General features: G+C 50.3%; 2 protein-coding genes across 3 annotated transcripts in view; both read right to left on the reverse strand.

Annotated features, from left to right (window-relative positions):
• LOC118728577 (apolipoprotein L6) overlaps positions 1-26,091 on the reverse strand; it is a 76,562-nt gene that overhangs the window by 16,038 nt on the left and 34,433 nt on the right. The gene's annotated exons all lie outside the window — the stretch shown is intronic.
• Positions 22,791-26,085, reverse strand: LOC123653119 (apolipoprotein L6-like). Of its 2 annotated transcripts, none has more exons than XR_006742749.1 (3): positions 25,848-26,085; positions 25,103-25,188; positions 22,791-23,048 (listed from the first exon to the last, which is right to left on the reverse strand). XR_006742749.1 is itself a non-coding variant. In XM_045587542.1 (3 exons), exons 1-3 carry the CDS (start codon positions 26,040-26,042, stop codon positions 23,035-23,037), a joined length of 318 nt encoding a protein of 105 aa, XP_045443498.1. In that variant the 5' UTR covers positions 26,043-26,085; the 3' UTR covers positions 22,791-23,034. The 2 variants fall into 2 exon arrangements, 1 of the variants encoding a protein (XP_045443498.1); XM_045587542.1 differs by having other exon boundaries at positions 22,791-23,057; positions 25,103-25,202.

A 26,091-nucleotide genomic window follows, 5' to 3' on the forward strand; every position in this document is an offset into this window, starting at 1 on the left:
CGACTTCTAAAAATCTTAGAAAATAAATCCTCCTTTACCAATTTTGACATTACCAAAACCCTTCTAGCCCGTTTTCCTCTAATTATTTCAACAAATGCAGATTTACAATAGACATTGTAGACACAAAGAATCTGACGCATCTGCACTCTCACTCCCCAGAAATAAGCACCGCCAGCCGTTTATTCTACAAGCAAAAACAATTTAGACTCCCGCTGCTCCTACGGTTTTGCATGAATTGTTGTCACGTAACATTATATTCTAGTGGCTCCTCATGTCACTAAAGCGTTTCAGACAGCGCAGAGGCCGTGCAGCGTTTCCCCCGTGGAGGTATCCTTTCGCATTTAATCGCTCCCCTGCTGGCATCTCTGGGCTGTTTGCAGTTTCAGTTTTTCTTTTATAAATAACTTTAGATCCTTCCAGACATGTTGGTCACATGTTTGGTGATTTCTTTGGGATAGTCTTTCAGGTAGAATTAATGCCTCAAAGAGTTTTCTTCAAGAAGAAAAAAAAGGTTTTCTCCTCCTCTAGTTTATAAAGCTGGGTTGGGGGGATTTGGCTCCGGGGTGCCCATGGCTATGATTTAAGCCAGACATGCACCTACTTACTTTAGGCACCTGTAATCCTCTCTGACGCTGAGAAATTGATATTATTCCCATTTTACAGATGGGGATACTGAGGCACAAGGAGACCGATGTCACACAGTTGGTAAGTGGGAGAGCCCAGCGTGATTCCAGTTGATCTCAATCTCCACAGGGGAGATTGGTAATGTCTGTAGACATTGGTGGGAGGTGAAGGTGCTACTGGCATCTGATGCTGCTCAACCCTGTACTGCTCAGGGCGGCCCCACAAGAGAATGACTCCAGCCAGGACGACAGTGGTGCTGAGGCTGAGAAACTTCCCTGAAGCCCTTCTCTGCCAGCACCTGTGACACCCCCAGTTCTCATGTTAGTCCTACCGGGCGGACTAAGGGCAGAGGAGCCACCAGGGAGCTCTTGGGTCTGGACAGGTCCCCTCCCTACTGACCTCCCCAGATGTGAGAGGAGACAATGGGGTTGATGACTAGATAAGGGCTTCATTTGAGAGCTCATATTTCTTTTCTTTAATTTTTTTTTTAAAATTGATTTCAGAGAGATAGAAACATCCATGATGAAAGCGAATCATTGATCTGGCTGCCTCCTGTACGCCCTACACTTAGGATCCAGCCCAGGACCCTGGCATGTGCCCTGGCTGGGAATCCAGCCGGCTCATAGGCTGATGCTCAGCCACGGAGCCACGCCAGCCCGTCTGAGGGTTCCTACTTCTGTTGCCTGAAGGTCCCTTTCCACAAACCAGCTCCCCCAGCCTCCACCCTAAGAAACGGGGGTGACCCTGAAAACACAGCGTGGGACCGGCCCCCTCCTCCCAGGGCTGGATATCCCAAAGAAACCTACAGCCCAGGAGGCACTGGTGTTGGCTTTGCGTTTTCCCACAATTCATCCAGCCCCTTTGCTTCTGCAGAGACCACACCCCTGCACCTCGCCTGCAGGGAGCTACCAGGAAAATGCTCACCTGTGGTCTCCTGCATTCTGGGAGCCAGGCCCTCTCCCTTTAGGACCCTGGGGTCCCCGCCCAGGAAGGCCAAGGTGGCAGGTGGTGGAGACTCAGCTTGGTTGGTCATATCACAGCCTTCATCAGGTTTTCCTGAGAGGGAGACGCCTGTCCTGGTTTTTTGAAGAATTTGAACTGCAGTCCTGGCCGGGTGGCTCAGTTAGAGCATCATCCATAGGCTGAGGTTGTGGGTTGGAGCCCCAGTCAGGCACACCCAAGAATCAACCCAAGAATCAACCCAAGAATCAACCCAAGAATGCATAAATAAACGGAAAAACAAACCAATGTTTCTATCTCTATCTCTATTCTGTTTCTCTCCCTCCCTCTCTAAAATTCAATTAAAAGAGAAAAAAATGAATTTCAACTTCAAACCCTCCCCAGGCTCACAAAGTTGGTAGCTAGCAGGACAGGGACTTGAACCCCAGCAGCCCTGACCACAGCTCCTGTCCCTAGCTGACCCCTCAGGCCCCCAGGCAGCCTCCCTCCTCTGCCTGTGCCTCACCCGCTCCCACTGCAGCCCGAGAGTCCTTACCTCTCCGGGGCCGCCAGGTCCACGGGGCACCGTGAGTGTCCGTCCAGGCTGCGAGGGCAGCGAGGGAAGTGGCCAGTGGCCTGTGGCCATCGGGTATTTCTAACCAGGCACAGGCGCAAGCCCCGCCCTCGCCCCGCCCCGCCCCCGGCCACCTGTCTGCAGCCTCCGTGCCCTGGCCAGAGCAGGGACCTTGAGAAGGTGAAAAGGTCGGGCTTTCAAAATTCCTGGCACAGAAATGCCAGTGGTCCTCAGCACCTCTTCTAGGAAGCCAGGGATTTCCGAGAAGCGGTGTTTTTAATTTTCACTTTCCTTCTTGCTTATCTACAGGGCTCAGCAAACTGCATTTCTTGAGAAAAGCCTCTTGAGTGTGGCTCTTCCACAAAATAACACAGTGTGGGTGAGGCTATTTTGAAGAAGTGGCGTTAGAAGAAGTTAAGTTTAAAAAAAATGTGGCTCTCCAAAGAAATGTCAATTGTCGTCCTGTTGAGAGTTGGCTCTGTGGACGGATGAGTTTGCCGACCCCTGGGACTCTAGTAGATGTGAGGGGCGGGGGGCCGTGCCATCACAGTCGGAGGGCTGTGTGAGGGTGCGGGACACAGAGCCCTGGTGAGGAGCCAGGAGCCCCCTCAGGGGCAGCTGGAATGATTGCTGTCATATCTCTGTCCCAGTGGGTGGGGAGGGCAGGAGAGCTCCCACCTTACCTGAAGTGTGAAATGCAAAAATGCTCTGAAAACACACTTCTTTCCCGGTGCATTGGGTGATGAAATTTGACCTGAATCTGTGCACTGTTTATAGTTTTCACGCCCCTCACTTAATGCAAATGTTCTGTTTTACCGGGAAAGTATTGACTGTGCTTGACCAGGGAGGGCTGCTGGGGCGTTACACAGTGTATTGTTAGGGTCACGGAGGAGGAATGCAGCAGCCCAAAGTGGAGAGGGATTATAAATGTATTAGGTCATCTGGATACCTGGTGGGCTGAGCCCCCAAATGGGGCCGGCACTCAAAGACGGGGAGTTGGGGGTTTCTAAAGGACTCCAGATGGGCCTTTTCTGGGCGGAGAATTCTCTGTGCAGGTCCAGATTCTGGCAAAGTCTGGAGGGGGGAGAGGATGGTCTTAGCAGGTGGAATGTCCATGGTGAGGTGGCCTAAAGGGCAGTTCCCAGGGGGAGGGGATATCGATTCAATGATTGGATCAGACCTAACATTATAATACCTGCGCCCCCCAAATTGGAAACTCCAAAAACACAACTGGCCCCCGTGATTTAAGAAATAGGAGGCGGTGGTTCCCCAACTCTCCCACTTTGCAAATGAGGAAATGAAAGCTTCTAGAGATTGGTGGCCTGCCCGTGGCGATGGCAGAACCCGTCTGTGGGAATGAGCCCGTGGGGCAGTCCTGTGCTGAGAATGGGTGTCTCTCCGAGTGTGGGCAAGCCGGCCGGCTGTGCCAGCCAGGCCTCCCTGATCTTCCCCCTCAGTCCTGGGGCCTTGGACCAGGCTGGCCACTGGGCTAGGGGTGGTGTTTACCACAGCAGCTCTTGAGAAACAGAAGCCCCAGGAGAACCCCAGCAAAGGGATCTGCCCCATGGGGGGCGGCTGCTGTATGTGTGTGCGCCAGAGGTGTGGAGCCAGATGTGGTTGCTTTATTTTGTAAACGCCCCGAAGCTTCCTCTGGGGGAAGGGGGAGCCATCCTGCTGAAAAATAACAAGCTTGCCTTCAGGTTCATCAGCCTTTTGGGATGGAAAACCCACTCTGTCAGGTGAAGTCAATCATTGGGGGTGAGTTGTTGAGGCAAATTCAAGCTCAAATGTCCTATCGGGGCCTTTTCTCTTTTCCTAACAGTACGCCGTGCCCCCAGATGGTGCCTGAGTGTGGGTGTCTGTCCTGTCCCTCTGGGGTCTCATTAGATGGCCACCTTCGCCCCACCCTCCCAGCTGGTTTCAGCCACACCTGCACCCCACCTTTCTGAGGTCCCGAGCCCTCTGTCCCTCTCCCGGCCTTGCCCAGGCCCCGAGGAGCTGTGCGGTGGGTGAGGGGCTGGACAGGGCAGCGGGGAGGTGGTATCTCTGCCTCTCTCTTGTCTGAGCAGCCACACCGCCTCCTGCCCCTCTCCTTGTCCTCCCCGTTCCTGTTTTAGGGGCAGAAATCGAATATTGGAAACTAACTATACTAGTACAGTAATCATAAGAAACATTAATCATGTTCTTATAAACGTGATGGTTCTATTCTGCTTAGAGAAAGCACATTCTCACCTGGCTGGGGGCTGGGAGCTGGGAGCCAATATCGGAATGCAGTCCACCCTCCTGGCCCGAGAACTGCCTGTCATTATGGAAAGATTTATGATCTCGTGGTTGAGCCAAGCTAGTCTCAGAGGCACCTCCTCCTACAACCCCCAGCCCCTGTTACCTGCAATCTGGTCCGAGGGCGCCCTGAGGCCCCGGGCCTCTGTGACCTATCCCCCCGCCTCTACCCCCTCCTGCCCCCAGTCCACAAGACTTGTAACCTGTAATGATTACACTTTTCCATGTAATCTTTGTCCATCTAACCGATGGCAGCGACTGGCTCATGGGGTGCAGAGCAGATTTTTGTGGATGGCCAGCTGCTATCCCATCCTGCTGGCATCCCTGGAACAAACGCTCATACATGACTCCACCCTGTCTCTGCTTAATGGCTCACGTGGGGACAGGCAGCCCGGACCCCTGGGTGGTCCCCTCACATTCTGAGCCACCTTCTTCACCCAGGGGCGCTTAGACCCCCTCTGCCACAGGCGGGCCTCTGGCGTTTGCTCCTGTCCCTTCATCTGCCTGTTTTCCTCCCCATCACAGGTCATATCCGCCCTCCCTCACCCTACTTTCGTATCCTTGGTTCTTTTTTTTTTTTTTTTTTTTCCTTTTAAAAATGTTTACTTATTATAATTTTAAATTTTTCAATTACTATTGACATTCTATATTATATTAGTTTCAGGTGTGCAGCACAGCGGTTAGACATTTGTATAACTTACAAATTGACCCCCCCGCCCCAACAATTACAATGCCCCTGCTACTACACATAGTTATTGACTTAGTCCCTATGCTGTGCCTTACATTCCCTGGACTATTTTTCGTTTGTTTGTTTGTTTGTTTTTAAATAAATCTTTATTGTTGAAAGTATTACATATGTTTTCCTTACCCCCCCACCCCCTTGACCCTCTTCAGCCCGCCCCCACTCCCTGCCCCAGGCCTTCAGCACCCTATTGTCTGTGGCCATGGGTTATGCTTATATGTCTACAAGGTCTTCAGTTGGGATGGAAAACCCACTCTGTCAGGTGAAGTCAATCATTTGGGGGTGAGTTGTTGAGGCAAATTCATTCAAATGTCCTATCCACCCCCCCCCCTCCACTTCCCACCCCCCACACTCTGCTCCATATCTCAGGATCCACTCCGTTCATCAGCTAATTTTGTTAATTAGATTCCACATATGAGTGAGCTCATGTGATACTTGTCTTTCTCTGACTGACTTATTTCGCTTCGTATGATACTCTCCAGATCCCTCCATGCTATCTCAAAGGGAATGTTACTGTAATGTAGTATTCCTTATCCACTCATCTGCTGATGGGCACTTGGGCTGTTTCCCGATCTCAGCTACTGTAATAACCCTGCCTAGAACATAGGGGTGCACACATTCTTTCTGATTGGTGTTTTGGGTTTCTTAGGATATAGTCCTAGAATCATTGGGTCAAATGTCAATTCCATATTTAAATTTTTGAGGAAACCCCATACTGCTTTCCATAATGGCTGTACCAGTCTGCATTCCCACCAGCAGTGTCCTAGGGTTTCCTTTTCTGAACTTGTCATTTGTTTATTTGATGACGTGACAGGTGTGAGATGGTACCTCATTGTCATTTTAATTTGTATCTCTCCGATGATGAGTGAGCATTATAGCTAGGACTTTGAGCATTTTTTCATATGTCTATTGGCCATTGGTATGTTCATTTGGAGAAGTGTCTACATAGGTCCTTTGCCCATTTTTTAATTCGATTGTTTATCTTCCTTTTGCTAAGTTGTATGAGTTCCTTATATATTTTGGATATTAACCTTTTATCAGATGTATCATTACTACATATGTTTTCCCGATGTGAGACCCACATCCTGCATGGTTCAGGGTTCGGGATCTGGAGAAGGGCCGTGTGCACAAATGAATGAGACGAGACAAGAAATAATAATTTGGAGATATTGGGGGCCATGAGGGAAGCCCAATGCAAGGGAAAGAACTTCCATTGTTGCTCAGGCCTTGCCAATCTTTTATTCAATTTTGGACACACATCTAGCCCTTAGTCAGGCAGGTAATTGCAATAACAGACTATCTTAAAGGTCAGTAAGTATTGGAAATATTTACTCTGAGACTGTTTGGTCAGGAAATTACTTAAGCCACCATTGTCTGGACTAAACAATCGGTGAATAGCTCTGGCCTTTGCCAGGAGCTCAAGATCACCAGCGTGCCAGGCTCCTTGTTTACGCTTTTCTGAGAGTGAAGACAATGGGTGGCCTCCCACACCCATACTGTGGGCTTCCGTTTTGTTTTGTTGAAGGTTTCTTTTTTGCTGTGCAGAAGCTCTTTATTTTGATGTCCCATCTGTTAATTTTCTTCTTAGTTTCCTTTGCCCTAGGACAGTGGTCCTCAAACCATGGCTTGTGAGCCACATGCGGCTCTTTGGCCCCTTGAGTGTGGCTCTTCCACAAAATACCACGGCCTGGATGAGTCTATTTTGAAGAAGTGGCATTAGAAGAAGTTTAAGTTTAAAAAAATTTGACTCTCAAAATAAATTTCAATCGTTGTACTGTTGATATTTGGCTCTGTTGACTAATGAGTTTGCCAACCACTGCCCTAGGAGATGAATCCATAAACATATTGCTACAAGAGATGTCTGATATTTTGCTGCCTATGGTTTCTTCTAGGATTTTTATGGTTTCTTGACTTATATTTAAATCTTTTATCCATTTGGAGTTTATTCTTGTGTATAGTGTAAGTTGGTTGTCTAATTTAATTTTTCTTTGCATGTATCTACCAATTTTCCCAGCACCATTTGTTGAAGAGACTGTCTTGACTTCATTGTATGCTCTTACCTCCTATGTCAAGTATTAGTTGAGTGTAATGGGTTGGGTTGTGTTACGCCCAGACTTTGTAATCCCCAAGGACCACCAGGGAGGCAAGTCCGATGCAATAAACAAAAGAGCCTGTTCCATGCTAGCATGGGCTCCTCCCACTCACGCCGGCAGCATGGTGAAAGAGAGCGAATTTCGCCCAGTCCAGGGGTTTTACTCTGGTTGGTAGTGATGTCACTGCCTTGGCTAACCCTGATTGGTTGGGTGAGGGCTAGGGATAACTCCACCCTGTGGGGCGGAGTCAGGAGCTCATCCTAGCCCCGCCCTGCCCTCTCATTCCCCACTTGTCTAATGTGCCTAGTCAAATCATTGACTCAGCCTACTTCCTTTCAGCATAAACAACAAATACAGTTACCAAGACCCTTAGTACCACAGTTCCCATCAGTATTGTCCTCACTGAAGTCCAGTTCCCCTCCTGCAGAAATCAGTTCTCCTCCTGGCCTGTAGTTGCCAGGATCCAGGCCATGCAGGAGCTGGGAGTCATGTAGTCAGGTCTGGGTGCCATCTACTTCAACAGCAGTGGGCGTGCTCAGTATAACAGTGCAGCGTTCCTTTGAGTCCTTGGGCAGTGAATTTCTTTACCCACATTGAGTTCCGGGGCTACAGGGTCTGCGGTGGGCACTGGCAGTGCATCTGGAATGAGCAAACTGCAGAGCCTGTAAGGACTTGAGCAAGGGAATGGTTACCATACATGATCCCCTCCCAAAAAAGGGGAAACTTGTCCCAGTAAGGGGTACACCTGGCCCTCAAGAGGGCAAAGGACAGGGGGTTGCTCCAATTTTCACCGATTCTAGGACATATTTAGTTAAACCCCTTTTCCAGAGTCTCACTTACCTGTCCTAAGGCTAGAGCTATATGCTGAGATACCTTAGCTACCAAGGTGGGGTTGTTATCTGATACTGGCAGCCTGAATCTAGGTATAATCTCTTGTAGTAATCTCTTGACTACTATAGAGGTAGTTTCTTTCTTAGTGGGGTATACTTCAACCTAATCTGAAGTGTCTACAAAAACTAGATCTTAATGCTGGTGGTTTAATCTCTGAAATCCTCCTACCTATGCTCTTCTGGGGAAGTTCCCTGGGACCCAAATTCCCAGGGGGACCCCCTTATTTTCTTTAGCATTTACCTGTGCACAGACAGTACTTCTAGTAACTTTGCCTCACAGAAGTTCAGAAGTCTTGGTGACACTTAAGTGGGTAATCTGGTGTCAGTGGGCAACTCTGACCTAGAGCCTCTGGGACCAACAGTCTTGTCATCTGGAGGGTCCACCAATCATTTGGTCTGTCAGAGGCTTGCTTCTCTTCAGCCGATTCCTCTGGCTGCAGTTGGTAACCCTCTTTTCTCTGTGGATGGCACAGTGTCTCCATCAAAGGGCCTGGATTAAGGCCAAAAGTTCGGGAACTGTGCCCAAATGGTGTGGTCCAGGGTAACTACCACTGCTCCTGCATATCAGGTCCCATCCTGAACATAACTGCTCCCATCCGTGAACAGTACCTTGTCGTCTGTTACCTCTATGAATGGGTTCCTCCATCATCATCTGGAAGCAGGCTGGCAGGGTTGATGGCCAGAGTCTTTGGAAACCGGACACAGGGCTGGTCCAGGAGAAAAGCTTAGCTCCTGGCCCAGAGTTTGCTTATCTGCCTCCTTCACCAGCAATGCTGTGGTGGCCACTGCCTGGAAGCACACTGGCCACCCTGCTGCCACAGGGTCCAGTCTCTTAGACAGATAGGCAACAGGTCTCTTCCAGGGACCTAGAGTCTGAGTGAGAACCCCTTTGGCAATGCCCCTTACCTTACTCACGTAGAGGTGGAAGGACTTCACGACGTCTGGCAAGGCTAGGGCAGCTGCTGAGATGAGAGCCTTCTTAGCTCCTCAAAGGCACGTTGTTCCACTTTGGACCAGTTCAACAGCTGCATTCCCCCAGTACTTGTTCCTTCCGAGGACCACAGTCCTTCTTGATGTCCAAGGAAAACAGGCAGTTTGTCCGGTGGCTTCCTGGGCTGATGTATGAGTCCTATTGGCTCTCTCAAGACTAAATAGGCTGCCCCAATGCTCATCAGGAAACTAACAGGCTTGCCTCTCCTAGCTAACCTGTAAGGACATTCTCTTTATAACTTTTATAAAATTCTTATCTTCCAAAAATACATAACCATGCCTCAAATTTTAAAGAAAAGGCAAGGGAAGAGGGAGCAGGTCCAGCACCTGTTCCCAGGCCTCCAGCCGCTTGAAATTTAAAATGCCACATTTTTTCTACAGATACAGATTTATCTGCATTTCTAAGCCTCCTCTACTCCCCCCTGCAGAACATCGGTGAAAATTGTCCAAGCAGTCGCGGGGGGTTAAATCATACAAACAATTGTTTTCACTTTGTTTTCACACAATTCTAAATAAATTATAAACCTTTGTGATGAAGTCTACTTAAATCTACACACATGCCTGAAACCAAAAATGATTCCCAAAGTTTAAACAACCGAATGTACAAATACAAGATGCAGGTACAAGCCCAAATTCAACAACAATGGCATATGAGAAAAGCAAAACAAAACAAATCAAATATAAAAGTTTCATATGTTACATTAAACATTACTTTAGAAAAACTGACTTAAAAAATACTGCATCACTGACTTAAAATAATTTTTTAAGTGTAAGCATTACATACTTTTTCATCTGACAAATGAGAATAAATCAATCCTTGAGATCTTTGATCATTACTGCTTATTCTAACACATATAATACAGTTTGACCTGCCATATTCTAGACATCTAGTTACTGCAATTAACTTTTCCTAATTCAATTTATACTTTGACCTTTAAAGCCGGCAAGTCAAATATATTTGGCATTTTTTTTAGATTAATACCATTACATTTCTAACATATCCTGCTTACTTAGGGTAAAGTTTCAGCAACAGATCTGGTCATACATTTTTTCAGATCTCAAAATTTTTTCTGAAGTTCAAAGCACTGAATAATCTCTTTGCAGGAGAGCTAATAGTCTTGCACTCTCCGGCCTCCCCTAGACCTCTCCGTACCAGAGGCAGTTTACTAAGATTCAAGACAATGTCAGAAAAAAGAATGAATTTTGTTCATAAGTCAATCACAATTCATACTTAAGTAGCTATATGACTCTGCTTAGCTGATACCAATGACAAAGACTAACCATTGTAAGCAAGGCCATCTGGGCAGCTTCACCAGGGAATCACCTGCCACTCCCTGAAGATCACTGGAGTAGCATTCAAATGCAAATGAACACATTCTTTAGCTGAAGACTCCCGGCCATTCACCACCATTCAAGGCCATTCACCACCATTCACGTAAACTTGTTACCATTACCATCTATTGAGTATTTTTCGCCTCACGGCTGGGAATTTCAAAAGCTGCTTACAATGACTTGCGAAACTAGTTTTAATTTATCTCCCAGTTATCTCCACCACTTTTAAAGCTCATTCTGTACACAGAAAAGCGTTTTAAGCACAGCCCAAACTATGCGCACTCGTTTTGAACTGGCCTATTCTCTTTACTGAGCACAGAGATTCGCCCTTGAGCTCTTCTCCCATACCCTATGCCTCCACTCCGGCCCAGACCCCCCCGGGCCCAGGCCCCGGAGCAAGGCTGCTGCTGCCGCTGCCCCAGCCACGCTACCCAGGCGGCCCAGAGGAGAAAGCATGGATCGCCCCAGCGGCTTGCCGGCTCCACCTCCCCTTCTCCAGGCAGCCAGCAAATTAACCCAGGTGCCTGCTCCCCAAGTGAGGCCACCATTGCCCAGCTGCACTCCAACGCGCAGACTGAGCCCCGCCGAAGGCCCCCCCCCCTCCAACCCAACGCTGCCTGGGGGCCCCGCACCGCCACTCCGGCCACACTTTGCCAGCTCCATCCTGGGGCGCCATGTCTCCCGTAGATACCAAACTCAGACCTAGGAAAGGTTTCCGCAGGTGAGGCAACAGCTCACGCCGCTCACCGCGTCCTGGGAGAGGATTCATTCCTCTCCTCATGAGGGTCCCTCTAGGGACCTCCCGGGAGGTCAGAACGTCTTCTGATCCTCCTGCCCGTGGTCCTATGGCACGTCTGCCAGACATCTTCGGGCACCAATTCCACGAGGGGTTTTACGTCCCCCCCAGAGCGCTCACATACCTACCGCGGCCAGTCAGACTCTCTGGATTGGGTCCCTCATGGTCCTGGCTGGAGATCCCGGACAAATTCCCTCATATGTTACGCCCAGACTTCGTGATCCCCAAGGACCACCAGGGAGGCAAGTCCGATGCAATAAACAAAAGAGCCTGTTCCATGCTAGCATGGGCTCCTCCCACTCACGCCGGCAACAAGGTGGAAGAGAGCGAATTTTGCCCAATCCAGGGGTTTTACTCTGGTTGGTAGTGCTGTCACTGCCTCGGCTAACCCTGATAGGTTGGGTGAGGGCTAGGGATAACTCCGCCCTGTGGGGCGGAGTCGGGAGCTCATCCTAGCCCCGCCCTGCCCTCTCAGTTGATTTCTGGGTTCTCTGTTCTGTGCTATTGATCTATATGCCTGTTCTTATGCCAGTACCAGACTGTGGCTTTGTAGTATAACTTGATATCTGGTGTTTCCTCCATCTTTGTTCTTCTTTTTTAAGATTGCTGCAGCTATTCAGGGTCTTTGGTTCCATATAAATTTGTGGTAGATCTATGAAATATGTTGTTGGTATTTTAATGAGGATTGCATTGAATCTATCGATTGCTTTGGGTAGGATGGGCATTTTAATGATGCTGATTCTACCAATCTGTGAATACAGAATATTCTTCCACTTGTTTATATCTTCTTCTGTCTCTTTTTTCAATGTCCTGCAGTTTTCTGAGTACAGGTCTTTTGCCTCTTTGGTTAAGTTTTTTCCTAAGTATCTTAACTCTTTTGTTGCAATGATAAATGGGCTGTGCATTAGTTTCTCTTTCTGAGAAGTTACTATTGGTGTATAAAAAAGCCATCAATTTTGGGGGTACTGATTTTGTATCCTGCTACATTGCCACATTCATTCATTAAATCTAGTAGTTTTTTGGTGGAGTCTTTAGGGTATTCTCTTTACATTATCATGTCATCTGAGCATAATGAGAATTTTACTTCCTCCTGTCCAATTTGGATGCCTTGTATTTCTTCTTCTTGTCTGATTGCTGTGGCTTGGACTTCCAGTACTAAGTTGAATAAGAGTGGTGAGAGCGGACATTCCTGTTTGTTCCTGTTCTTAGGGGAAATGGTTTTAGTTTTTACCTATTGAGTATGATGTTTGCTGTAGGTTTGTTATCTATGGCCTTTATCATGTTGAGATATTCTCTATTCCCACTTTGCTGAGTTTTTATGAAAAATGGATGTCAGATTTTGTTGAATGCTTTTTATATGTCTATTGATATGATCATGATTTTTGTTTTTCATTTTGTTTATGTGGGCTTGTTTGGGTTCTCCTTGCTTGGAACTCTCTGTACTTCCTGAACTTTGTGACTTTTTCCTTCACTAGGTTAGGGAAGTTTTCTGCCTTTATTTCTTCAAGCATGTTCTCTACCCTTTCTCCATTTTTGCCTCTTCTGGCACACCTACTATGCGAATATTGTTACATTTCATGTTGTCCCACAGCTCCCTTAATCTGTCCTCCTGTGTTTTTTTATTTTTATTTTACTTTTTTTTTCTTTTTGGTTCTCTGATTGAGTGATTTTTTCCACCCTGTCTTCTTTCTTTCTTTCCTTTTTTCTTTCTTTTTCTCTTTCTTTCTTTCTTTCTTTCTTTCTTTCTTTCTTTCTTTCTTTCTTTCTTTCTTCTTTCTTTCTTTCTTTCTTTCTTTCTTTCTTTCTTTCTTTCTTTCTTTCTTTCTAAATATATTTTATTGATTTTTTACAGAGAGGAAGACAGAGATAGAGATCCAGAAATGTCGTTGAGAGAGAAACATCGACCAGCCGCCTCCTGCACAGCCCCCACCGGGGATATGCCCGCAACCAACGTACATGCCCTTGACCTGAATCGAACCCGGGACCTTTCAGTCTGCAGACTGACGCTCTACCACTGAGCCAAAGAGGTTTTGGCTCCACCCTGTCTTCTAATTCACTGATCTGATCCTCAGCTTCCTCTAATCTGCTGTGCATTCCTTTCAATGTATTTTTTATTCATGCTATGTCATTCTGTTTTCGTAGTTATCTTTTCTCATGCTGTTGATCATCTTTACCATCATAATTCTGAGTTCTATCCTACCTAATAAAGGTATAATATGCAAATTAACCATCACTCCGACACAAAGATGGTGGCTCCATAGCCACAGGATGGCGGTGCCCAGTCGTCTCAGCCCGGCTGGAGTCCCCCAGTCCCGGGGGAAAGGGGGTGTTTGACACTGAGAGCGGGAAGCATGAGCGGCCTGGCGGAATGCTTGCTTCATCATTGCAGTGATGAGGCAAGTGTTCCACACCCAGCAGTAGATGGGCCTCTGGCCAGGCTGGGATGCAGAATGCTTTCATCATCACCCTGGCAACAAGGCAAGTGTTCTGTGCCCAGTCGTGGATGGGCCTCTGGGCCATGGAGAGGCTCTGGGCAGTGGGCGCAGAGTGGCCAGTCCCAACAGAGAGCTACTGGCACACAGATTCATGCTCAGGGCTACTAGTATCAGATACATTTCTTATCTCTATTTCATTTATCTCTTCTTCTGGAGAATTCTATTGTTCTTTCATTTGGAGGTTGTTTCTTTGTCTCTTCATTTTGGGTGCCTGGTCAGGTTTGTGACTATGTATTAGGTAGAACTGCTATCCCTCTCAATCTCTAGTGCAGGACAATATCAAACACTGTTTCTGACGAATTAGATCAGGCAATGACTCAAAACCTCCAGAGACCACCTCTGCTTGCAGACTGATTAGATCTAGTCTTGAATAGCCCTCAGGCTGTCATCCACAGGTGTGATGAGAGTTTTTTCAACAGGGTGGGGTAATTGCTTCTGCCTGGAGGCTAATTGTTATTCTCACACTCTAAATGAGCCTCAGAAATTCCACACCTAGAGGCAAGGTATTTTGTGAATCAACTGTCTTCCCCTCAAACAAAACTGCCTAGATAGTAACTGTCTGCATGAGAAAGATGATCTCCACAGCATGAGGTAATGACTCAGCACAGGAAATTGAGATGTCTGCCTTTCAAGCTCTAATCCCAGAGCCCCCAACCCTGGATTCTGCTCACACAGCTCCAGGCCACTCTGCCCTCCCTCTGCTGGAGCACCAGGTGAGTGGCTTCACAGGAAATTTTGTGCATTGGCCCTAGAAGAGGGTGCCTGCATTTCCAGGTATCTCTCCCTGGCAGACAGCAACCTTGCTGCTTTTCACAGCCAGATGTTATGTGGGTACACTCAGTTCTTGTGCTCTCTGCTGCGGGGTCCACCTTGGGTGTTAAACCCCAGAGTTCTCATTGGCAACCCCCCATTGCTGAGATATCTCTGTGGAACTTCAGTTGCAGTCTTTGGGAGCCTGGCCAGCACTTCCGTGCCTCCACCCTTCTTATAAGTCTCTATGCGGCCTCCACTTTCTGTCCTTGGGTATCAATGTTCTCCCCAGCGAGTCTTCTGTTAATTATTCAGGAAGTTTTTCTGTATTTTAGTTGTAATTCCAGTGAGATCCTGCTAGTGTGTCCACTTGCTGCAGCATCCACTTACTCAGTTGCCATCTTTAATTTCCCTTGACTATTTTGCAAATGCCAATTTGTACTTCCTTTTTTTAATTTTATCTCTTCTTTTTAAAAAAAATATATTTTATTGATATTCTACTGAGAGGCAGAGAGAAAGATAGAGAGTTAGAAACATCGATGAGAGAGAGACATCGATCAGCTGCCTTTTGCACACCCCCTATTGGGGATGTGACTGTAACCCAGGTACATGCCCTTGACTGGAATCCAACTTGGAACCTTTCAGTCCACAGGCCGATGCTCTATCCACTGAGCCAAACTGGTTTCAGCCAATTTGTACTTCTTAACCCCTTCATTCTGTTGGAGTATTCATATTTCGTTATTTATTTATTTATTATTTTACTTTTATTATTGAGAGTATTACTGATGTCTCTCTCAGTTTCCCCCCTCATTGTCCTCATCCACCAGGATCCTGCCCCTCTCCAGGCTTCACCATCCTATTCTCTGTGTCCATGGGTAATGCATGTATTCTTTGGTTAATCTCTTCAAACCCCCTCACCCCTTTCCTCTGAGATTCGTTAGTCTCTTCCATGTTTCCATGCCTCTTATTCATCGGTTTATTTTGTTCATTAGATGCCTTGTTTGTTTATTTTGGTTTTTAGATTTAATTGTTGATGGATATGTATTTATTACCATTTTATTGTTTCCTCCTCCTCCTTCTCCTCCTTCTAGAGCTGCACACTGCCCATTTGGTCTACTGCCCAGGAGACCAAATGTTCCTTGGCTGCAGGCTCCTCCCTGACCCCGGGCCCTGGTCAGGCATGTGCAGGAGGCAACCAATCAACGTGTTTCTCTCACATAGGTATTTTTCACTGTCTTTCCCCCTCTCTTCCACTTTCCCTAAAAAATTCAATGAGAAAATATCCTCAGGTGAGGATTTAAAAAGGGGGAAAAAGAACTGTAGACTAAAAAACGGTGCAGATGGTACGTTTTAAGTGCATCTCCCATAGAGGGTGCTGCTCTTTGCTCTCTGAGGCCCTTTATTTGGCCGAGGGTGGAGTTGCACAGGCGCCCTCTCTCCTCCTCCAGCTGCAGGAAGGGGAGGCTGGGATTTCACCTGAAAGGCAGCCAAGCTTCGGACTGGCACCTTTGGCTCCATGGAGGCAGCTGGCAGCAGGAGAGTCAGCACCACCAGCCACTGTGCCCGGCAGAGCAGGGCGCGGTTATAATAATCCCAGCCATGTTCTCTCCCATGTTCACTGGCTCTGAAAGGCCCTGGGACTCTGGCAGCCTCATTGCACAAGTGAGCCGAGCAGGGCAGTCATGAGGGATGGAGAGGGGCCTGCGGGTCATTCTGACCCTGGTATTCTTGGATTCCCTAAACCTCAGTTAGGGCTGGAGAGCACTGCCCAGAGAGCAGTTTGCCAAATGTAGCAGAGGTCGCAACCATGCCCCACGGCTTCGCCTGGATGCATGCAGCACGAAATCCAGAATCCTCCAGGTGGAGTCTAGCGAGCGGGAACCGAGAGAGGGGTACTGACCGCAGCCCTGACCCTGGGTCCCAGGCCCTTGCCCTTTGCCCTAATAACCCTCCTGCACCAGTTCCGCCACTTCCAGGGTTCTCACAGGACTGAGTGAGTTTAGTCATCACACGGTTAGTCGTCCTTATCACACAGGACTCTCCTTTCATGGGGAGTGGAGAGATGCTTGTGGGGACATCCCCTTCCTTCTCCCACACTGCATCAAAGGTGTTTGTGACTGGGGGGCTGGAGGGACGGGAACTGCTGAGGGCAGAGCATTGCATGTGGAGCTCTGTGCTGGGACCAGACCATTCTACGCCCACTTCCAGCATTCGGACACCCCCACACCCCACCCCCCGCTGCACCACGCAGGTCTCCGGCACCAGCCGGGTGTCCCACAATGTAGCTCAGTGCTGACACTGTCTCCAGGGATGGCGGCAGACCCACAGGCGGAGGCTCAGTCCCACAGGACCCCCCAACTCCAGTAGCAACCTCCAGTGCAGTCCTCACCGGTGCCTCTGACCTGCAGGCCATCAGTACGGGTTTCCTCGACCTCCTCCTCAGACTTGATAGATGCTCAGTTTTCTATAAAGGATGTGACTCCAGACTAGCACAGGACTAGGTGTGAGGGAGGGCCCAGAGCTTCCTGCACCTCCAGGGGTTCACCAGTGCGAAGCCCTCTGGGCCCCACCCTTTGGGGCTCCTATGGAGGGGTCATTGCACAGGCACAGTTGATTAAGTCACTGACCATCAGCAATTGGACTGACATCTCCAGCCCCTCTCCCCTCCCAGCAGTGGAGAGGGGTGGGCTGACATTTCCAACCTCTGATCACCTGGTTGGCTCCGCTGGAAACCGGCCCCATCCTAGGAGAGCTAGGAGCTTCCCAAAAGTCCCCTCAAGAGTGCAACTCGGACCCTTTACCGCTCTCACCCCTGCGGAAATACCGAGAGTTTTAAGAGCTCTGTGCCTGGAACCGGGTCAATGGCTAAACTCATCGCCTAATTCTACATCACATTGTCTCAGAGTGTTTCCTGTGCAGCATCATTTCATCCACAGGCTCCTTCTCAAGGGTGGGGACCACAAGCACAACCTAGAGTTGCCAAGACTAAGACTTGTGGCCGGAGTACCTTCCCCCAGGCGCCCGGTCTGACCACTGCTGAGGGCTGGGGTTGGTTAGAACCGCCGTCCATCCAGCTCCCAGCTCCTTCCACCAGAGCACATTCCAGAAGCCTTTGTTCCAGAAGTGAGTGAGTCTGTTCCCCGTGGCAGCCTGGCCAGGAGTGGGCTGGACAGGGCTGGAGCAGGAGGCGGGGGACATGCGAGAGACTGGCATCTTCTTGACTCGCCAGTTACAAACCCACATTGAAGTAGTGTTGACAAAACACAGAGATTGATTTGAAGGCTATGTCCAGCTGGGCTGTTTTTATACCACAGCCCACAGCCCTTCATTGTGTCATGAAATCAACTTAGTGCATCTCAACGTTGCAGTAAAGAAAATGCCAAAACCGGTTTGGCTCAGTGGATAGAGTGTAGGCCTGTAGACTGAAGGGTCCCAGGTTTGATTCTGGTCAGGGGCATGTACCTTGTTGCAGGCACATCCCCAATAGGAGGTGTGCAAGAGGCAGCTGATTGATAACTCTCTCTCATCGATGTTTCTAACTCTATCCCTCTCTCTTCCTCTCTGTAAAAAATCAATAAAATGTATATTTTTTTAAAAAGAAGAAGAAAATGGCAAGGAACAGAACAGAAAGTATCATCAGGTGATGTTATACACAATGAAGGTAGGTATTGTTTCATGAGAATTACATTCGTATAGTCATAACACTATAGTGTGTGTGTTTGTGTTTGTGTGTGTGTGTATGTGTTTTTTTTTGGGGGGGTTATTTATTTATTTATTTATTTATTTTTAAATCAATCTTTATTGTTCATATTGTTACAAAGGTTCCTCATTTCTTCCCCCCTCCACCAGGTTCCCACCCCACCCTCCACCCCCTCCCCATCCCCCATTGTCCTCATTTATAGGTGCACAGTTTATGTTCAGTCTCTTCCTCTCTCCCTTTCCCCAGTAGTAAATCCCTTTTCAGATAGTAAATCTGTTACTTAGCATTTTCTCATATCAATAATACCACCACATGCCCAATGATATATTTCACGCAAAAGACATTTCCAAATAGGTCAACCAGACTCATCCAGGCCCCATCCAAGGCACTCACAGATCAACACCCCAGCCCTATACTAACTCAACACATCCAGATCTAAGCCTTCATCACTTGATTCAGCAGACCCTCAAGTTCCCACAAAAGTTTCCAGCTATGTCTGAGAGGCCGCCGTGGGGCAGGGGCAGGCGAGAAGCGAGCTGTTCCAGGCCTGGCTGCTTCGGGCCTGGCCTCTGTTGCTCTGGTTCGTTCCACAACCAGCTGCTCCGGGTCTGGTCACCGCCGCTCCCGACCTAGTTGCTCTGGACCTGGCTGCTGCTGCTCTGGGCCTGGCTGCACCCGACCCGGCTGCTCTGGGCCCAGCTGCTCCGGGCCTGGCCGCTCCCAGCCTGGCAGCTGCTGCTGCCCGCCTGGCCGCACCAGACCCAGCTGCTCCGGGCCTGGCCGCTCCCAGCCTGGCAGCCGCTGCTCCGGGCCTGGCTGCTCCCAGCTGGGCAGCCGCTGCTCCGGGCCTGGCTGCTCCCAGCCTGGATGCTTCGGGCTTGGCTACTGCTCTTCTGGACCTGGCTGCTCCCAACCCAGCTGCTCTGGGCCTGGCTTCTCCAGGTCCGGCCACTCCGGGTCTGGGTAGTCCTGGACTGGCCACCCTGGGCTTGGCTGCCTCCGCCTCAGGTCTGGCTGCTCCAGTGCTGGCTGTTGTTGCTCTGGTTCTGGCTGCTGCTGCTCTGGGGCCTGGCTGTTGCTGCTCCGGGCCTGGTTGCCATTGCTTTGTGCCTGGGCACTCTAGGCCTGGCCGCGCTGTTTCAACATTCTGTCCTTTTTTTTTTTTTTTTAAACGCATTTATGTTGCAATGTTGGCTGGTGAGTTGAGTTCTGACTTAGTCTTTGATTTTTCAAGATCTTCTTTGTATTCTTTCTTAAGTAATTTTACTATCTTTTGCTCTCTCTTGATTTCTTCACATTGAGAACTTTGGTTTCTTCCTCCTTGTCCTGGAAGCTCAGCAGGTTGGCCTGTGGCACCCCTTTGTTCTCCACGGGCTCCCGCGCTGCTCCAGCCTGTTGCCGGGGTCGGCACCACCCAGGAAGCAGCCCCTGGCCTTGGCTCCGTTGCCCGCGCTCAGAGGTCGATGGCTCGGGGGCACCCCCCCCCTGGGGGCCCCGGCGCCCGGCTCCCTGCTGGCGCCCGGCTGGCTGGTGTCCTGGCTGGTGTCCGGCAGGGGCTCCTGCTCCCCGTCGCATTCCTCCAGTCTGGAGCTTTTTTTTTTTTTTCCTCCTTCCCACTAGGGGAGTCCAGGATCAGAGTCAACAGACTGTCCTCTGGGCGCAGTGCGCGCGACTCTAGGGGCTCTGCTTTTTGCCACTCCCCTGGGATTCCGCCTCACAGCCCCGTCTCCCCCTGCCCGAGCCTGGGTTCCTAGGGTCTGGTCCAGGACTGGGGTTCAGAGCAGTCCGGACTGAGGCTTAGCACCGCCAGAGGCTTTGTTTCTTCCGGCTAGGGCACATGTGTCAAACACAAGGCCCGCGGGCCAAATCCGTCCCTCCAGGCCTTGCAATGAGGCCCACACCGCGCTGTCATCACTGCACTCCGCTGCGTTTCCATCACAATGACAGTTTATGACTGTTCAGTAAACCATTCGGCCCGCGATTTAGGCTGGATTTTAGATTTTGGCCCCTTCTCTGATTGAGTTCGACACCCCTAGGCTAGGGTAATCCAGCATCAGAGTCAACATTCAGTCCTCTGCGCGCAAAGTGCGCGCGACTCCAGGGGCCCTGCTTTTCTCTGCTCGCTTGGGATTCCGCCTCACAGCCCTGTCTCCCCCCGCCGGAGCCTGGGTCCCCAGGGTCTGGCTCATAACTGGGGGTCAGCGCTGCTGGTTCGGGGGTTTAGCCCAGGCTGGGGGTCTTATTTCCTTCCTGCTAGGGAACGCCAGGCAGCACCCAGCCCTCTCCTCCTCTCCAGCTGTGACCTCTCAGCGCACGCGTGCGTGAGAGTGCGCAGCATGTCTCCATACCTTAGGCTTTTTTTCAGCTCCTCTGATTTTCCTTCTGGTTTTCTCTTTCCTTCTTGTTGTAGAATTTTCAGTCAGTCGACTACCTGTAGCTCTGGGCGATGTCCACTCTACATTTTAGTTGTATTCCATTGAAATTGTTGTGTGCTGCTGCGGTTAGGTGTCTACCCGAGCAGCCATCTTGGATGCTCCTCCCGTGTATGTGTTTTTGTGAGTGTTTTTGTGTGTGTTTGTGTTTGTATGTGTTTGTGTGTCTGTATATATTTGTGTGTGTATGTGTTTGTGTGTTTGTATGTGTTTCTGTATATGTGTTTGTGTGCATGTGTTTGTGTGTGTTTGTGTGTTTGTGTGTATGTGTTTGTTTGTATGTGTTTGCGTGTGATTGTGTGTGTGTGTGTGTGTGTGTGTGTGTGTGTGTGTGCTGGACTGCAGTGTGAAACGGGTCATGGATAGAATGTGGGAGCGCTCCTGATCTAGCTCACAGATCCAAAAAGAAATCCACACAGTGTCCGGAGCTCTGGGAACTTCAGGTCCTGGGATTAGGGATCCCATCAAAGGTCAGAGGTCAGAGGTCTCCCGCCTTCTCACTTTCCCCCAAGCCCTGGACTTTTCTTGAGGTCCCAGCCTCATTTGGTCCCAGTACAGGAGGACTTCTCCATAGCAGAGCAGAGCCCAGGCTGATCCCACTCCTGCCCTTCTGTTTGCTGGATCGTAGCTGTCAGGGTGTCCCCCTCAGATTCAGTAGGACGAGTCCTTGGGGCGGTCTCTCTGGGCAAACCTGTGTCCCTGTCCCACCGGTCCTCATGGCGGGGGACTGTGCTTCTCAGACTCCCAGCGAGGGTCACATTCCCTCTCCTGGAAGTCCTCACCAGAACCAGGAGGTCGGGGGTTGGGGTGGGGGCGGGGGAAAGGGGGTGAGCCAGGCCCCAGTAAAGAGGGTGCCATTGAGGACTGTCCTCCATGGAGGCTTAGGTCAAAGAGCTGGCCGAGCTCCTTGGCCCAGGCTGGGCTGGACAGCACTTTGAAGAGTGACCTCCCTCCCAGCCAGCCGGTCCTCCGGGGCCGGGACCTGGTGCCTGTGGGTCTGCAGAGCCCTGTCCGGCGACCACCCTGCCGCAGCGGAAGCATCCACTTCGGGCTGCTGCTGAGCTCTCTGCACTTGGCCTTTGGGGAAAGATGTCCGCAGCATCAGAACTGCCCTCTTGCCCAGCTGGGTGGTGTCTTGCCCAGAGGCTTATGTGTGTCCAAGGAACTGCTGGGGTGGCCCCGGAAGGGTCACAGAGGCTAAGGGTCAAAGTCCCGAGGCCACCTGACCCTCGCCAGAGGCCATGGGCCCAGCTCTGCTCACCCCCATGCAGTGGCTGAGGGCACTTCCCCCACATGGGTGGGCAGTCGGACTCCCGCTGGCTGGGGTCCCCCGTGACCTCATCACCACCGGGAATGTCTTCAGGAGGGAGGAGCCCCAACCTTCAAGAATCAGTGTGGGAGGTGGTGGGCTTCCGGAAACCACCAGAAGGCCGCCCACAGCAGGAAACAAGGGAGCCCACTGGGTGAGCTGGGGTCCTTTCTTGCTTCTGGTTCTACAGTCCCCCACCACCCCCACCTCACTTCCTCCTCCCCTAGACGGTGCCTGGGTGGCGGGGGGAGGAGAGGGGAGATAGGGGTGAGGCCTTGGATCGAGCCTGCTGAACAATACATTATTTTTAAAATTAAATTATTATCTCTGTACATATACATGCCCTCCCTCCCCAGAGTTTTGTGTCCATTGATTGTACTTCATGCATGTATACAAGTCCTTCGATTGATCTCTTATCTCCCCCATATCTCCCTCCCCGCTGTAATTTGACAGTCTGCTTATTGCTTTACTGTCTTTATATCTATCTTTGGCAATACATGATTTTTATTTTTAAATATACTTTATTGATTTCAGAGAGGAAGGGAGAGAGAGAGAGAGAGAGAGAGAGAGAGAGAGAGAGAGAGAGAGAGAGAGAGAGGTGCATCAATGCTGAATATGGCTGACAGAAAGCAGGACAGGGAAAAGTCATAGGTCTGCAGGTGAAGGAGAGCGCCGAGAATGAGAAAACCCAGTGGTTTCAGGAAGAAAAAAACAAAAAACACCTATGTTTTAACACAGCCTGAGGGAGGGTCCCCAGCAGGCAGGCTCATGACAGCCACAAAAGCCAGTAAGCATGTTAGCACCCACACCCTATTTTTATTTTATTCTTTTACGTACTGGAATTTAAAAAAAAAAAAAAAAGTGTATTTAATGGCAATGCACTGCTTTCAAGACAGCAGCTAACAAGGTAGTGTAAGGTAGGTGAGCGGGGAAGGCAGGAAGGTGCACACAGTTCTGAAGGAGGTCAGAAGGAGGCCTGGAACACGGGTGGGGGTCGGGGGGATAGTCTTGGGGAGAACAGGGCCTCTCCCTTCCCGATGGAATCTGGTGGAGCAGGTTCCAGTCCTTCTGTGCGCAGACAAAGGATCTTATCCAGCGATTGCTGCGGTTGCTGCTGGGGGGGAAGGGGGGTGGGGGGAGAGAGAGAAAAATGGCCGGTGAGTTGATGAGAAAGGAACCACACTGCAAACCCTAGTGAAGGATCATATAAACGGAGCCCCTTGAAAATGGAGCTGGAGCTGCCATCCCCGAGGACCTGCCTGCGTGCCATGTGCCTCAGCCCTTTGCAGTGTTAAAGGGGCCTTGGTGATCTTGTACGGAAAAAAACCTGCTTGCAGCGATCAGCAGACAGCAGTCACTGTGACACCTGGACGGGTGACCACCGGACAGAGGACCACCGGACTGGGAATTAAATAACATTGCTTAGAATTAGCTTCCCTATGGGATGTCATCTGCACCAATGGAAATGCCTGGGAAATGTGGGCTTTGGGGCACAGACTTCGTCTCGTGGACCCTTGTCCGACAAAGTTTGAAGAATAAACTCGTGGACAAAAAGGTTTCTTTAATTTAGAAAAATGTGGAAGTTTATTGAAAGCATATATAAACTCTATGGGGGGGGGAGGGCGTGTGCGCTCTCTCTCTCTCTCTCTCTCTCGCTCTCGCTCTCGCTCTCGCTCTCTCTCTCTCTAATGAGAAAAAAATCTACATCCAAAAATCCAAAATGTGTAATCTGCCTGGTGTCCTGTGTCTCCAGTTTATAAACGCTGTAGTTCTTGGTGTGACCCTGACCCTTTCTCATTGGGCCTCTTCCCCATGTTCGGACCCTGTGCTCTCCTGATTGGTCTCTCTTTTGTTTCAAAGTCCAAAGCTCACGTGGTGTCCGGTTCTTCTCTTTCCCTCATCTTGCAACCCTCTCTATCTCCTGTGAAAGTGTGGTCCCCTCTTTCCAGCATCAATTCTGTGGACATTTCTCTCTCCTCCGAGAAAGAAGGTTTTGTAAGGTTTGAGGCGCAGGAAACTGATCACCAAGGAGTTTTAAAGTAAAGTTTATTCCCAATAATGAGCGGGACTCATTACGGAGGTAGAGAAATCAGAATTGAAGGAGTTGGAAGGAGAGGTGGACCCAGCCGGGGTGCCACCTGGACATGGAGGATCAGCAGCACATGGCTGGTCTGGGGGTCCTTTTACGGGGAGGAACAGGAGAGGGCTGGACCCAGGGCAGAACAGGAAGGGGTGGGCTCCAGGTCACTTTGGCAGGCGCTGATCAATGGCTCAATGTCCTGGAGATGTCCCTGTGACAGGTGCCAGCAATGTCACAACTCCGCCCACCAGTTGGGAGGAGGGAGAACCTTACAGGTTTCCTCCATCCCGGTACCCCCTGACTTTCCTTTATCCCCTTCTCCGGCGTCATTTCTCTGTCCTTCACATCCCTGTCTTACCTGCTCAGGTTGGAGTGGCTTGGATCTCCTTTAGGGCTCTCTCAGTCATCTTGGCCAAGGGATGTGTTATTACCAAGGTGGCTCTCCCAGCTGCTTAGGTCAGGGCTGCGTCTGATCCACCTTAAAATTGCCTTCATTGCTCAGCCCAGAGGGATACCTCTGTCCTTCCCATATGCATCCTCCCCCGTGGACCCTCTGTATTCCCTAAGCCTGCCTGTGTGGTCCCTAGAATCCCTTTCGCCTTCCTCCGATTGGTGTGATTGTTCTCCTCCCCTGGATCATGATACCCCTGGCCTCTGTCTCCTAATCAGAATATTACTTGGGCTCCCGCCTGAATTCATGATTCCTCAGGAGCTATCCTTCCTGGTCCCAAATACACAATAGTTTCCCTCTCCTTTCCAAAGGCCTTTTTGTTTTCCGGTGACACCTTTCCCATCAGGGACCCTACTGTCCTCATCAGCACTGGGAGAGTGCGCGGGGACTGAGGAAGCCATGAGTTAGCACCCACTCCACCCCCTCCCTGCAGGAACAAGGGGCAATGAAGACGGAGGAGAGAGGACAGGCTCACCTTCACTACACTCGCCAGCTGACAGTGCCTGGGCCCCCAGAGCACAGAAAGGAATCTGCTGGCAAGTCCACAGGCATTTTCTCTGCCGCCCACCCCGCCCGGCCAGGCCCGGCCCCTTTGATTCTGCTCAGAGCTGAGCCTCCGCCTCACCTGTGACCTGGGGGCCTGCTTCCCCTAGCTTGGCTGGGGGCTGAGACAGAGTCGTACCGGCTTCCTCTTCCTTGGAAGATGAGTTCCTAAGGCTTCTTTCCTGCAAGAGTTTATGTAAAGAAACAAAAACGTCCATCTCAGGAGTGCTCTGGGGCAGAGGCGGGCAGAGCCGGGCAGAGCCGGCCAGCTCCGAAGGCTGGCTCCCAGCTTCATCCTGACCCGCTCCACCTGGGAGAGAGGGGCAGGTTACAGGAGCTCCCTGTCCCAGCCAGCCAGGGCCACCGTGACAGAAAGCCACGTGTGATTCTCATCGCTCTGGAGGTAGCGGGGCCCAGACCAAGGTGCGGGCCAACGGGGTCTCTGGTCAGGGATCATGAGTCCTCACCCTTCCCCTCTCCCCCGCCATGACCTCATTCAACCCCAACCACTCCCCAAAGCGGCATCTCCAAACAGTCTCCAGAGCGATGGGTCTTAGGGGAACACATTTCCATCCCCAGCACCCGCTGTGGCTCAGTGTCCTGTCTGTACAACCAGGAAGGCCCTCTTCCCAGGCCAGGAGCCTGGAGAGACATAAGGGAGACACAGAGGCACGGCCGGGCCTGTCCAGGCTGAGCACCATCATCATCTCCAGGAGCCCTCGTCTGAGGGGCAGCCATGTAAACTGCACACTCTGGCTTCCTTCACACCCTCCCCTAACCCTGGGTGCCCATGAGGCCTAGTCCCTCTCCCCTCCCTCCAGCCTCACCTGCAGGTGTTCATAGAGCTGGGTGAGTACTGCCAGCTTTCTCTCCCACTCCTCAGCCTGGGCCCTCAGCTGGTCTGCCTCCTCGGTCTTGGCTCCCTCCTTCAGCTGCTTCCAGTCCTTCTCGAGGCTGCTCATGTCCATGCCGAGGAAGAGGCCAGCCAAGGCGCCGTGCTTCAAGAGAGCTTTAGTCCCCATCGCCAGCGGGGTGCCTCTGAAGGCCCTCCTCACAATCTTGGTCGTCCGG

Source organism: Pipistrellus kuhlii, unplaced genomic scaffold, assembly GCF_014108245.1.
Source record: "Pipistrellus kuhlii isolate mPipKuh1 unplaced genomic scaffold, mPipKuh1.p scaffold_m20_p_3, whole genome shotgun sequence".
Taxonomy (NCBI): Eukaryota; Metazoa; Chordata; class Mammalia; order Chiroptera; family Vespertilionidae; genus Pipistrellus; species Pipistrellus kuhlii.